This window comes from Megalobrama amblycephala, linkage group LG18 (assembly GCF_018812025.1).
Source record: "Megalobrama amblycephala isolate DHTTF-2021 linkage group LG18, ASM1881202v1, whole genome shotgun sequence".
Taxonomy (NCBI): Eukaryota; Metazoa; Chordata; class Actinopteri; order Cypriniformes; family Xenocyprididae; genus Megalobrama; species Megalobrama amblycephala.
Window position 1 is genome coordinate 6683959 of NC_063061.1, and position 14126 is coordinate 6698084.

Sequence of the window (14126 nt, forward strand, 5' to 3'; positions counted from 1 at the left end):
CCACTCCACCTTTCTTGTCTCTTAGGTTGTTTTCCATTGCTCAAACTTAAAGAAATCACGTAAACATGTGGTGCTGGTCAGGTGAATGACATCCATTAATGACCCAATTATCACTAGTGTGCTGTGTGGGATGTTAATTGAGTGTGTTCAATTATCTATTAGCAGTTGTAGCAAACGTTCTTGGCCTGAGGCGGCGAGTGAATGTTGTGATAAAGACAAGCCTTGTGGCTGTCATTATCCTAACCATTTGTGTTTGATCTGTGATGTTTTGCAACTACTATTTCATATTAGCTATACGTCTGGATTGCGTTAAAGGGTTAGTTAAAGGGTTAGTGAAATTTCTGTCATTAAGTACTCATTAAGTACTCACACTCGTGTCATCCCAAACCAATAAGACCTTCGTTTGTCTTCGGAACACAAATTAAGATATTTTTGATGAAATCCGAGGGTATCTGATCCACACATAGGCAGCAACGACATTGCACTTTTTGAGGTTCAGAAAGGTACTGAAGACATCGTTAAAACCGGAAACGTGACTACAGTGGTTCAACCTTAATATTATGAAGTGATGACAATACTTTTAGTGCACAAAAACAAAACAAAAAAAGCGACTTTATTCAACAAATTTGTCCGTCCCGTCATACTACTATGCTATTTTCATTGCAGAGCTTCAGTGTTTACTTCCGAACGGCGGTTCAGTATTGGTCAGTTCTAGTCACGTGAGCAGCACGACGTATGCGTGTGATGCTGGCGCAGGAGATGGCCAATACTGAGCCTGCGTTCAGACATAAACACTGAAGCTCTGCAACGAAAATAGTGTAACAGTATGACAGGGGACAGACGAATTTGTTGACAAAACTGCTTATAAAACATTTATTAAAGGATTAGTTCACTTTCAAATTAAAATTTCCTGATAAATTTCCATGAACATCCAAGATGTTCATGTCTTTCTTTCTTCAGTCAAAAAGAAATTAAGATTTTTGAGGAAAACATCCCAGGAGTTTTGTCCATATAGTGGTATAGTCCATTTTGGTATTATGGTAACTGTATACAGACCGATACAGTTATTTTTGCTGGAAATACAGCTTTGAAATGTTTAATATATAACATAACCACAGATATATATTTTTTTTAATCTAGTGACTTAAAAACAGTAATACATTATGAATATGAGTGGATAAGCCATGTTTAAAGGCCATTATAAAACAGCTGATAGAAGCATAGTTGGCCACACACTCCATATTAATGTGCCAAGTCGCAACATAACTGGCAACAGTAAACAACTGGTTACACAGGTTACACTATGGCACAGTATGGCATGACGAGTCAAAACAAGCCAACTTAACATATCAAGGACACACAGAAATCCAAAGTGAACTGAGTAGTCATCCAGTGAGAAAGTATTGACCTAAGCATATGAATGAGGACAGAAGAGGTACTACTTATGGTAAAGGTTGGCAGCACAGAGAACACTGATCCATGTTTCTCACAGTGTAGAAATGCAGAACAAATTGACAGAGCAAGAGAGAGACTGAAACTGTTACACGAGTTTCTGGTGAAAAATCCTTCTGTTTAACATTATTAGGAATGATGGACTGATGGCAGTATGGCTCTCTGCTGACCTTACTGATGACCATTAATAGGGAAATTGGCCATTAATAATATTCCCAAGGGAGTGGGAATATTCACATTCCACCACATAACTGAGAGATGAAATGGCTGTTTCGGTTACTAATCAATTAGAACAGACAACAAAAGATGGTTAACTAGACTGCTGAAGCAACTAATTACATTCCTGTCTCAGAAAATGAAGTTGTATGTATTAATAACAATTGTTTTTTACAAAAACAGCAAAAGTTACAAACACAGGAGAAGGGAGGGGCAGCCAGCCTCTACTACTAAAGTTCAAAGATAGGATGATGGTGTCACAATTAGGTCCACAAAGGATGACGAAGAGAAAGGTATCCATTCAAATAGTAGCTTTAATACAACAACACAAAAGAGAGAATCAAAGTAACTTTGTATTGAAACACAACCAACACCAGATAATGAGGAACTGAATCAGAGGGCATATATATACACAACAACAAACTCAATATCAAACAGGTGTGAGAACTTAATAAAAACCATAGTAACTAAGGAGCGAGAACATGGGGACAAAGAAAAGCAAACAAAATGTCCAATATGAAACAAAACCAAAACAAAGGCAAGCATGACAGATGGTGTTGTGCTATGCTAAGCTAAGTTCTTTGGGGTTTAAAAACATATATCTGCACCACCAAGTAGGGTCAATCTCGGTAGACTATACCATTGACATTTTAAGACTCTTGATAAAACAACAATCTGAACATGCTGTTGAACTCTTTGTTAAATATTAATATACATATCAACACATTACTGTGATGGACTGGCCAGCCACCCAGGGTGTTTCACTGCCAACAGCCCGGGAAGTTTGGATAGGCTCTAGCATCCCGCGACCCTACATGGGACAATCGGTTGGATATTAGTGGTCGACCAATATATAGTCAAGGGCAAGGATAATTTTTTTCTGTTTGGTCGATGTGTCAGAAACTGAACTTTTATTATGACATCTCGCTGGACTTTTATTTTGAAAGCGCTAAGAACGGCAGCATCTACTTACTGTTTAACAGCTGTTCTATTAGTAATAGAAAGGTAAACTAAAATACTTTTTCATCTACCATCAGCATTCAGCAAATGCGCATTTATAAAATTTAAACAAGTCTTTGAATATCTAATAAACATTTAATTCACAAACTTTGGTAAATCCAGTTGTGAGATCTTGTGAAGTGTGCATTTATAGACAGCAAAAAAACGTGTGTACTTTGTGCACAATGGTCGGTCTGTGCAAATTGGATGTGGACAGGAGAGTTTAGCTGTCACTGGACTAGAGTTGTCAAAATATTGATTTTTCTATACATATTGATACTGAAATATCTTAAACGGTTCCAATACTCATTTACCCTAGTATCGAAATAGCTATACCAGCTGCGCTTTCTCGCGTTCTCTTCTCTAGACAGTGACACTCCCGCCTCTTTTCACTCACTCGTCTCATTCACTCAATTACAGGGCCTAAATTACAGGGCCTAAATTTCAGTGCGAGATTGCGGGAATTGCACATAATTTTACTCATTCCAGCACTCACACCCAAAGCCCACACAAATAAAGCCGCCTCTCAGATAGCTTGCAGGTATTAAGTTTAGTTCATTTTAGCGACTCATTGTGCTAAAACGGTCAAATGCACTTTTGTATTTATTTGTGCTATCGTTTGTAATTTATTTGTTCTTATTTTATTAGACTGTTTACTTGTCTTTTTTTGTAAATTCAATTCAAGTTCTGAGTTTGAAGTCAAAATTACTCTATTGTAAAACTATTGTAAAAACACAAATACATTGAGTAAGCGAACATTTAGATGAATTAATTGTAATAGTAATTGACCAGTGTTAATGTGTAAATAAAATCCTGTTCAAATCCTGTTAAAGTGATCGGAACTAAGCAACTATGCTCCTTTTCAGAAAGAAATGGTATCTGTGAGGATTTCCAGTCAGGATTTAGACTGTACAATAGTACTGAGATGGATCTCATTAGAGTTACAAATTTGCAGATTTGATTTGCAGATTTGCTCTTATCATCAGATCATGGCTGTATTTCTCTATTAGTGTTACTGGATCTTAGTGCTGCATTAGACACTATCAACCACAACATTCTTTTGAATAGACTCAAAAATTATGTTGGCATAAGTGGAACTGCATTGGCATGGTTCAAATCATACTTATCTGACCGCTATCAGTTTGTAGTAGTAAATGAAGAGATGTCATATCGATCACAATTTCAGTATGGAGTACCGCAAGGCTCAGTACTAGGACTATTGCTGTTCACCTTGTGCATGCTACCCTTGGGAGATATCATTAGGAAGCATGGCATTAGTTTTCACTGTTATGCTGATGATACTCAGCTCTATATTTCTTCGCGCCCTGACGAATCTTACCAATTACCAAATTAACAGAATGCATAGCTGATATAAAAAAAGGATGACTAGCAGTTTCCTACAACTTAATTCTGAAAAAACAGAGATTCTAATTATTGGACCAAAATAACCTAGAATACTGTCTAACACTTGATGGATGTTCTGTCAAGTCTTCATTGTCAGTTAGGAACCTGTATGTGCTTTTTGATACCAATCTTTCATTTGAAAGCCACGTTTCTAGCATCTGTAAAACCACATTCTTACATCTTAAAAATATATCTAAATTACGACATATGCTCTAAATGACAAATGCAGAACAGTTAGTTAATGCGTTCATGACCTCAAGGCTAGATTACTGTAATGCTTTACTGGGTGGTTGCCCTGCATGCCTAATAAACAAACTCCAGCTGGTCCAAAACGCAGCAGCTAGAATTCTTACTAGAACCAGGAAGTATGACCATATTAGCCCGGTTCTGTTAAAACTGCATTGGCTCCCTATTAAACATTGTATAAATTTTAAAATTGCTAATTACTTGCAAAGCACTAAATGGTTTAGCTCCCCAGTACTTGTGCAAGCTCTTAACACATTATAATCCTTCACGTCTATTGCAATCTCAAAATTCTGGCCAGTTGATAAAACCTAGAATATTAAAATCTACCACAGGCGGTAGATCCTTTTCTTTTTTGGCATCTAAACTTTGGAACAGTCTTCCTAGCATTGTTCAGGAAGCAGAGACAATCTGTCAGTTTAAATGTAGACTAAAACACATCTCTTTAACCTGGCATACACATAACACATTATCTACTTCTATAATTCAAATCATATAAATTGTTAGGCTGCATAAATTAGGTCAGCCGGAACTGGGAACACTTCCCATTAGGGATGGGCGATATCTTATCGTTTGTGATATACTGTTGAAAATTCTCCTCACAATAAAGATTTGTCTCCTCACGATAATAACGATAAGTCTAGTTGATGACGTAGTTTCGTGCACAACCGATTCCACTGTTCACGTGTGGAGTGAAAACAAGCATGGCAGAAGGCGGACGTGAGGCTGAGGAAGAGCTTGTTGTTAAGCAGGGAGCTACCTCCACAATTTGGAACTGGTTTGGTTATATAAAATCAGATGCGGAGCAAACTACCGTAATCACTATAAACAAATGTTCAATGCAAGAGCTGTATGCTCTATGAGCAGTCATTTACACCGTCACATCACCCAGGTGTTGATAGCGCACGACCGCATGTGAGACCTGAACATCTCACGTTGCTATCTGTGTTTAAACTAAACTCATTTAAACCTTGCCAATTTAAACATTCAACCGTAAGACGCAAAAGAGAACTTGTATGCGCTGTGAGGAGATTTATGTGTACTCATCCGAAGCGCATACACAGAGAGCTGCGTCACAGCTGTATTTTGTAAACTATCTGAAGACATATTTGGGATCGTTACTTTTTAATACAGTGTTTGCACTATTTTTACAATTTGTTCCATGGGACAAGAGGGTTGAAAATTGAACTACCTACTTGGTGGTAGCATGTTCCACATATGTATTATATTTACATTCTAAGAGTGTGTTATTGACTGTTTCACACTAAACTTCTTTACTTTATCAGGTTACTTTAACACAGTAGTCTGAAACTCAATTCCTGGAGAGCCACAGCTCTGCACAGTTTAGCTCCAACCAGCTCCAACTCACACCTGTTTGAAAGTTTCTAGTAATCCTGAAGACCTTGATTAGCTGGATCAGGTGTGTTTGATTAGGGTTGGAGCAAAACTGTGCAGAGCTGTGGCCCTCTAGGAATTGAGTTTGAGACCACTGCTTTAACATATTTGTTACTTTATCAGGATTTATTTGCAGTTGTACTCTGCTGTAATTTTGAAACACAACTGAAGACATGGTTGGTGATTGTTACTTTTGCTGTTTGCACTATTTTTGCCACTGTTTGCACCATGAGAGTATAAATAAATACAGAATCTGTGTTTACATTTTAAACTTAATTGATTTTAATTATTGTGTAATTGTTGTTGTGTGATGTTTTTCAATCTGCTATTTTACAGAAGACAATAATTTATAATAATATATAATATATATATATATTTCAGGTATTTATTGCGATAATGATACTAATGACCAGGGCTTGACATTAACACCCGCCAACCCGCCAAATGCGGGTAGATTTCAGCTGTGGCGGGTAAGACAGCCACTCCCACTAGCCACTTTGGCGGGTTGAATATAATTTCAGCCTACAGCCACATGAAAAGTAGCCAAGCTCGTCGTATCACAAAATTACAATTCAGTCACAGTTCTTTATCGATTAACTTGCGGTTATGAAGGTGGGATAGGCGGAATCGCGCTAAATGACACAACAGAAGCGCTCGCGTGCGCACTCTCTCTGTCGCGCGCGATTCAGTTCTCCTTGCGCCTGAATACACGCACACACAGATGTCAAAATGCATCGTGTGGAGTATCTCGTGTGAATACAGTCGGCTATGGCTTACGGCTAAGTGGACGTAAACAGGTGGGTAAAAACTGGATATGTGTCAGTATATGACGTCCATGCATTCAGCAGCCCCCAAATAAATACCCCTCTGTCATTAATGTTAATCAAACATCAAAAAATGTTAAATACATGTATACATGTATGCTAAATAAACATATGTATCTGAATTTTTTTTTTTTATTTACTATTTGTAATTTGCTACTTTGTTCTTTTTATATAGCCTAACAAAAATAACTGTATACCTCATGTATAGTCTTGATTTGGGTGGTCAATCTGCATTTGTAAGTTTGAAAGGGTTTTAAATCTTGTAAATCAAGTAAAATGACTCAAAATCAAGTAATTTAAGCATGCCAGAGTCAACATAAATCATATAAAATGTAATTTCCCAACAGCAAAATTGTGGCCAGTGAAAATGCTGAGTGGCTAGTAACTTTGGAAAACCACTAGCCACATTGGCTGGTGAGCAAAAAAGTTAATGTCAAGCCCTACCAATGACGTGTATATATATATATATATATATATATATATATATATATATATATATATATATAGTGGCCATATCGCCCATCCCTACTTCCCATAACACCTGATGCACTCGCTAATATTAGTCTCTCTGTTTATTCCGAGGTTTACAGTAGTCTGCCAGATCCAGGCCGTATCCAGATGAGATGAAGGACCTGCACCTAGACACGATGAAAAAAGGTGTCATTTAAGCAGCCCCTAAGTTAATAATTAACGATTTTTACAACGGAAGTGATTCAATCAAAAACGTACTTTAGCTCGATAATAACTTTTTCCTAGAGCTGCTGTAAAGCCAAAATAATATCTGTCCAATAATTTTCCTATTATCACTGTAAAGCTGCTTTGAAACAATCTGTATTGTAAAAAGCACTATATAAATGAAGATGACTTGACTTGATCGTGTCTCTTCAGAAGTCTTGGATTAAACTGTTCAGTTACTTTTAAGATGTGTCATACCTTTTGAAGCTTGAAAACATTGATTACCTAGACTTTCACCAGCATTTGAAATGGAAAGTCATGTATTCTCTCCCACTAGGGATGCCAACAATTAATCGACGATCGGTTAATTGTCGATAATAATTTAATCAATAAAACTTATCGATGGTCGATAAGTAAGGTCATCATTAAACTGCGTAGTTTTTAGGCGCATACAGCTCATGCGCAAAACACGCACAGCAGACACAAGGGGAAGCGAGCGTACCTTAGTAACATATGAACTGCTTACTTGTGTAAACGCAATAAGAGAATTTCATAGAATAAACAAGTAATAAAATCCTGGTTGATGAGTGATGATCTTCCAACGCTGTTTAAGCTGTGTGCTCCTATTCTATGGTGCATGGTACATCAAGACCTGTCAATCTGAACGATCAAACCAATCAAAGCGTGCTCCAGCTGTAAAAAAGTGTGTGATTGGACTCTACAAATCATCCCTATACCCAAGATCTAGTTTCCATTGGTTTAACTTTCAAATGACATTGGAAAACACTGTGTCATTATTGCGACACAATCATATCCTGGAAGTCCTATAGCTTTAGCTAAGCAGCATGTCATGTCACTGCATGATCTATGCATTGTCTTATGTTTTGTCTGGGCTCATTTGAGACAACCTGCTCTAAATAAAGACATGCAATCTACTGTGGTTTACTAATGTCTTGCGAAATTAAAAACCAAAACATTGTGCAAAAGCATCATGTGTATATTGTTTACATGTCTGTGGCAGTGCTTTTCAAACAAATACTTGGCATGGTTTGGTCTCTTAATAAAACAAATTTGTCTGTTTTATTCTGCTAGTTGAGATCTTTTCATCAATTTATGAGTCTCAGTCTACAATATATAAGTCTATCTGTTATGTTCTATGATTTTACATATCACATTTTCATGTAAAGTTATTTTTAGAGCACTTCTAATATGTAAGCAAATTTAAAAGCACTTGTTATGTGTTGATCATATTCCCTATTCACTGTAAAGCAAAGCTTCTAAGCTTTAAAACAACACCTGTTAGTTTTGGTTAAGCAAGTGGTTAAGTAACATGATAACTTTGTATCACCCCCACTTTGGATTTAAGAGGTTATGGTTAATGTTTAATTGATTAATTGACCATTAAATTTATGAAAATTGATATCCCTATTTCCCACAAACAATACTACCTGCTGTGGGCCTCACCAGCCTACCGGGTTACAATATTATGCTGTTTACGAAGACTTATTCGATAGACAAATGGTTATGTGTTTGAGCACACGACTACCTGAAATACCTGGCAACCGAATGCAAGCCCCTAACTTCCTTTTCACAACTGCCTGGCATATCAGATTACACATGTGAAATTGACAACAGATCTTAACGGAAACTACAAGGTATTTTTTCACCAAACTGAAAAACTCAATGAAGATCAGCAGCTGCCTTGGACGAGTCTTTATGAAGTGCTGGCTGGGTAAAAGCGCATTAGACACAGAGAAGGCTGTGTGTGTATATGTGTGTGAAGAGAATGAGGATAAAAGGGTGTGGAGTACATCTTCGTGCATGAGTGCTCCCGTTAGTTCCAGAGTGAGTGCATGTCAGACATGTATGGTGTATGTGGATGCGAGCATGTCTGTACCCCTGCAGGTATGTGGTGTTCCATATGTGTCTTAAGGCTTAAGGAGTGTATTGTAAGGGAGTGGGAATGTTGTGAGGGGGTGGGGTAGTGTGTCAGTGTGCGTGTTCAGGCGAAGGGGTTTGGGGAGGCTACATCACAGTCGTTCTAACTCCCGCCAGAGCCTTGTTGCCATGACTACAGTAGAACGGAAGCCTCCCTCGATATATCCTATTAGGGCCTTGGCGAGACTTGAAAGAAAAGATTGAAGGTTTGAAACGGAAAGGTACAATAAGAAACCACCAAAAAGTGGAGGGTAAAAGAATTGGTGTGTTAAAATATTATGTTATGCTTCCTTATGGGGAACTTTGGTCTATAAGATACCACAAGGCTCTCTCATATATTTAGTAATGGAAGAATTTCCAAGTTCAAAAACATTGATCTATGATCTACTGATAGGTAGATGTCTTCAAAGAATTTATTTAGCTCTTTCCTAGTCTCTACCTAGTCTATAGGATGCATTTCTGCTGCATCTTGAACGCAAAACAGGAAGTGCTTTACAAAAACACAAACTTCAATTTGATTGGTTGACTTCACACAATTTCCGAGAGTCAGGGTGCACAGATTTGTATTGGTCTGCTGGGAAAACAAAGTTGTTTTTATAAGTTAAAAGGCTGCTACAATGACCTTTTCTGAGAAAGTCAAGAGTTAAAGTTTGCAAGGTTCATGGTAGAAAGTAAACATCACACAAAATTCTATGGCTGGTCATCTTGCATCTCATTCAGACAGCACCTTCCTGTCTAATTTGGTGGTTCTTGACCAGGAGGAGCATTGTGTGATTTCTTTTATTCTAGAAAGCATTTGATTGAAAAAAATATTTTTGATCTGTTTTCCCAAAATAGAATAACTGTAATTTTCAATGCATGTATGCAAAAGATGCCTCAAAGCTAAATTTCTAATAAAAATTACCCTATCTATTGTCTAAATGCATATCATTGATCTCAATTTGAATGATTCATTTATGCATATGTTTCATTTTTAAACTTTTTTTTTTACCTCATGATTTTTAAACAAAACATAATAACTATTATAATTTGATCTTCTGGTGAAACGACTTCCCTTTGGTGATGTATACTGGACTTCTCCAAACATTTAGTCTGCATAAACCTTTTATCCTACAAACCTCCTTCCTACAATCGACTCCATGGCTTGCATTTAGATCTGCCTCTATTTGGGACGTTTATTTCTCTTTTTTTCCTGAACGACAACCAAAGCTCGTTAACTGATCATTAAACGTTAACCAACAATATTATTAGATTAAATTAGATTTAAATTAAATTAGAATGGATAAGTGTCTGTGACCCATTAAAAATACCAAAGTTTGTTTTCCAGTGGTTTAGTTACACATGCGCAAACAGCATCATAAACTATAGAGCATGAGGATAATTTAGGATGGAAATTATATCTCCTGCAGAGTATTATTATTTGGGCATTTTTGACATGAAACAATTAGAAAAACCACTGATCAGTGGACAGCGCATTCTGTCTATCTCCCACACACAACAAGACATTTAAGTGCAAGTGACTATCAATAAAATAGTTTTGGGAAAGCCGCACATAAGCACCACTTTCTTAACTGCATAGCAATGACTCAATTTTCCATTATAAGTTCTAAAATGACTCTTTGGTATTATTAACGGAGCTTCAAAATTTATAGCCATTACAAAGCTGGGAAGAGCCAGGATATTATTTAATATAACTCTGATTGTGTTTGGCTAAAAGAAAAAAAGTCATATACACCTAAGATGGCTTGAGGTTGAGTAAATTATGGGATCATTCTCATTTTTGGGTGATATACTCCTTTAACTGGTGGTATTAATCAGTCAAAATTCTTATTGTAAGTTAACAGTTGACCAGTTAATTATAAGCATCCCTAGCCTCCATCCAATCAACAACCATTAGATAGGACCCTGCCCTGCATTTTTTTATGCTTCGTTTTACTTTTATGAACATCAAAATACTTTTATTTCATTGTGACTTCGACTACTGAATGTACAAATCATATAATTCAGACAATCATAATGTAAAACTAATATTAAATGCATTTGTAGAATAAAGTAAACATCGGCCTAACATTTAGATATGTCCTGGCCTTATCTTGAGAAAGGAGATCCAAGTTTTCCCAGTCTAGAGGAACCCTGAGGACCACTGACTTCATTCTCATGACACTGCAACCACGCCTCTTTCCAATAACTCTGGGCTACATACTCTCCCAGGACTCTCCCACTACGAAGTTCAACTCCCGCACACACACATATGCCACATTACAAAAGCTCACTCACCACCATACACTCCACCTCTTCTGGCTCCGACTTGATTTGTATGGATGGCATCTCCTCAACAGGCTCAGAGGTGGCTGTAGTGGATTTCTTCGGACTCGTCTGACACTGCAAAGGAAAAACAGAAAACACTTAAGGGCTAATCAGAGCATCAAGATGTAGTTTTACCAAAAACTGCATCTGAACGCTAACATCTGAAAGGATTTGAAAAATCTACAATTTGCTTGAACAAATAGACCTGAGTTATCTAAAAAGAAAGAAAAGTTAGCAGGAGGTCAAAGAGGCTACAGAGAGAGATAATTAATGAGACTGATGTGAGAAGAGTTAGAAGATAGTTAGTCTACCCTAAGCTAAAGTTAGTTGGGGGAGGAGGAGACAGAGATATCAAGGAACAAAAGAGATGAGTGGAAATCAAGTAAGGTCAATCAGATGTGGGGGGATGTTTGAAGATGGAGGGAGAATCACAGAAAAGTGAAGACATCGAGCAAGAGAACGGCAAAAGGCCTAGTTTAGACAATAATAAAGAAACTTCATATACCAAGTCTAGATTATCTTTAGAAAGTAAATGAGAAAGGTGTAGAAAACAGAAAATTAGAGGCAGGGGAAGATGGTTCTAAAGACTGACCAGCTGGAGAAATACAAGAGGAGAGAAAGAACAACTGAACAAGCTGGGAGGAGCAGTGAGCAATCCTGTGTTGCCTCCCTCTTCGAGCAGAGCAGAGTCACACCCAGATCTTTAAGACCGAATAGCAAGAGAAAGAGGCCTGTCTTACAGAGTAGAGCAGCAGTATTAGTGGAGAGAGAGGGAGAAATGTGGTAATGCTTAGGCATGGGGGTGGGAGTGGGGGTCATGTGACCCAGCTGCAGTAGATTCCACAAAGAGGTGTGGCCCCCCCATAAGCTGGGGTGTGGCCGTTCTCAACGGCCCCTCCTTTCAACATGGCACGGTCACACAGCAAACACATGCACTGTGAACAAAATTCCTTCTGATGGCTAACGTTGTCTGAGTTCCCTAGAAAATAACAGTGTAACCAAATGCTTCATTCACACTGAATGAGGGCAGGATGTCTGTAAACAGGGTCCAAAAAGCACTCACTAAGTGGTTTTGGTGAGTAAATAAAATTGTGGTGCTCACAGACGGCCAGTAACTTTAATTGTAACTGCCACATTTAAAACAAATGTTATGAATGATATGTCCCTGTCCCTTGCTCAAGTAAACTAGAACCACAATAAAAGGGAAAATTAATTTTAAGAATAAACCAAATACACAGTTAATCAATTTTCTATTATTTCTAATTAGGTACTGAATAATGTACCCATAAAAAGTTGTTTCAGCCAATAAAATCGGTTTGGCTCTGGCAATATGAAAGTATGTGAAGATTTCAATGATTGAGAGTAGGACCTGCCCACTGGCAAATCCTTTGGAGAGATGATGATGTATATTGGTGAGGAAGCATTACCAGAATATGTGTGTGTATACATGTGTGTAAATGCACCCCTGGGAGCTTGTGCTGTGGGTAGTTCCAGGAATAAAAGAGGGTGGGGTGGGTGTGACCCCAGTCCCTCTATGCCCCAGCAGGAAGTTATGGAGAGAGGAGGGGGCTCTCAATACAGAGAGAGGGAACATCAAGGATTAGAGAGAGGAAAGCATAAAGTAGAAAAGATAGCAGAGGCACAGAATCTAGTAAAAAAAAAATGAAAGAATGGGAAAGATGTGAAGAGAGAGAGAATGAATGGGGGTGGAGGGGGAGAGGAAAAGAGAACCATCACAATCTGGGTCATGGCGTTCTCTCTCACTCTGTTGCTCCCAAGCCCCTGTGGCAACCAGTCCCCGCCTCAGTGTAGTGTGGGTAGATTGGCCGTGTGGGACTGCGTTGCTCACCACACACACCCTTCTGTCCATCCCTCTTTCCCCAAAGAAAGTCATACTTTGGCACTCTTATTTAGGATGCATTGCCTTCATTGAACAACTTTAGAAATTCTTTCTGAACCTAACAATCCTCATCATATTAAGCATTTTAAAAGGAGGTGCCGAAACTTGGTTGGGTGAAGAGGTAACCTACAACCCACATGGTATAAACCAGTTGTTGTTGTTGAAGAAACAGTTAGCAGCACAAACCCAGCCCAAGTGCCATGAAACATTATACACTCTAAAAAATGTTTGGTTAAAAACAACCCAAGTTGGGTTGAAAATGGACAGACCCAGCAATTGGGTTGTTTTAACCCAGTGGTTGGGTTAAATGTTTGCCCAACCTGCTGGGTAGTTTTATTTAACCCAACTACTGATTAAAAATGACTATATGGCTGGTTTAAAATGAATCCAAAATAGGTGAGAAATTAAAAATCAGACACATAATTACTAGAGGCAACAATAATAATCAAAAGGTGTACATTTATTAATAAGCAATTTAATAAATGTTTATTGTTTATTATTAATTATCTTATTAATAAATGCTCATTTATTAAACATATTAATACATGTTAATTTCCAGCATATTTTGGGTTCATTTTAGGCAAGCAATACAGTAATTTTTATACAACAGTTGAGTTAAATAAAACTACCCAGTACTTTGGGCAAACATTTAACCCAACCGCTGGGTTAAAACAACCCAATTGCTGGGTTTGTCCATTTTCAACCCAACTTGGGTTGTTTTTAACCCAGCATTTTTTAGAGTGTATATCTCTTGTGCACTTCCAGAAAAATAT

At 37.7% G+C, this 14126-nt stretch overlaps 1 protein-coding gene across 3 annotated transcripts in view; it reads right to left on the bottom strand.

Annotated features, from left to right (window-relative positions):
* The window catches only part of klf8 (Kruppel-like factor 8), a 91138-nt gene that overhangs the window by 30375 nt on the left and 46637 nt on the right, over positions 1-14126 (bottom strand). For all 3 annotated transcript variants that reach the window (XM_048165346.1, XM_048165347.1, XM_048165348.1), the window contains exon 2: positions 11424-11528. In XM_048165346.1, the coding sequence (XP_048021303.1) occupies positions 11424-11528 (105 nt within the window). The remainder of the gene's footprint in view (positions 1-11423; positions 11529-14126) is intronic.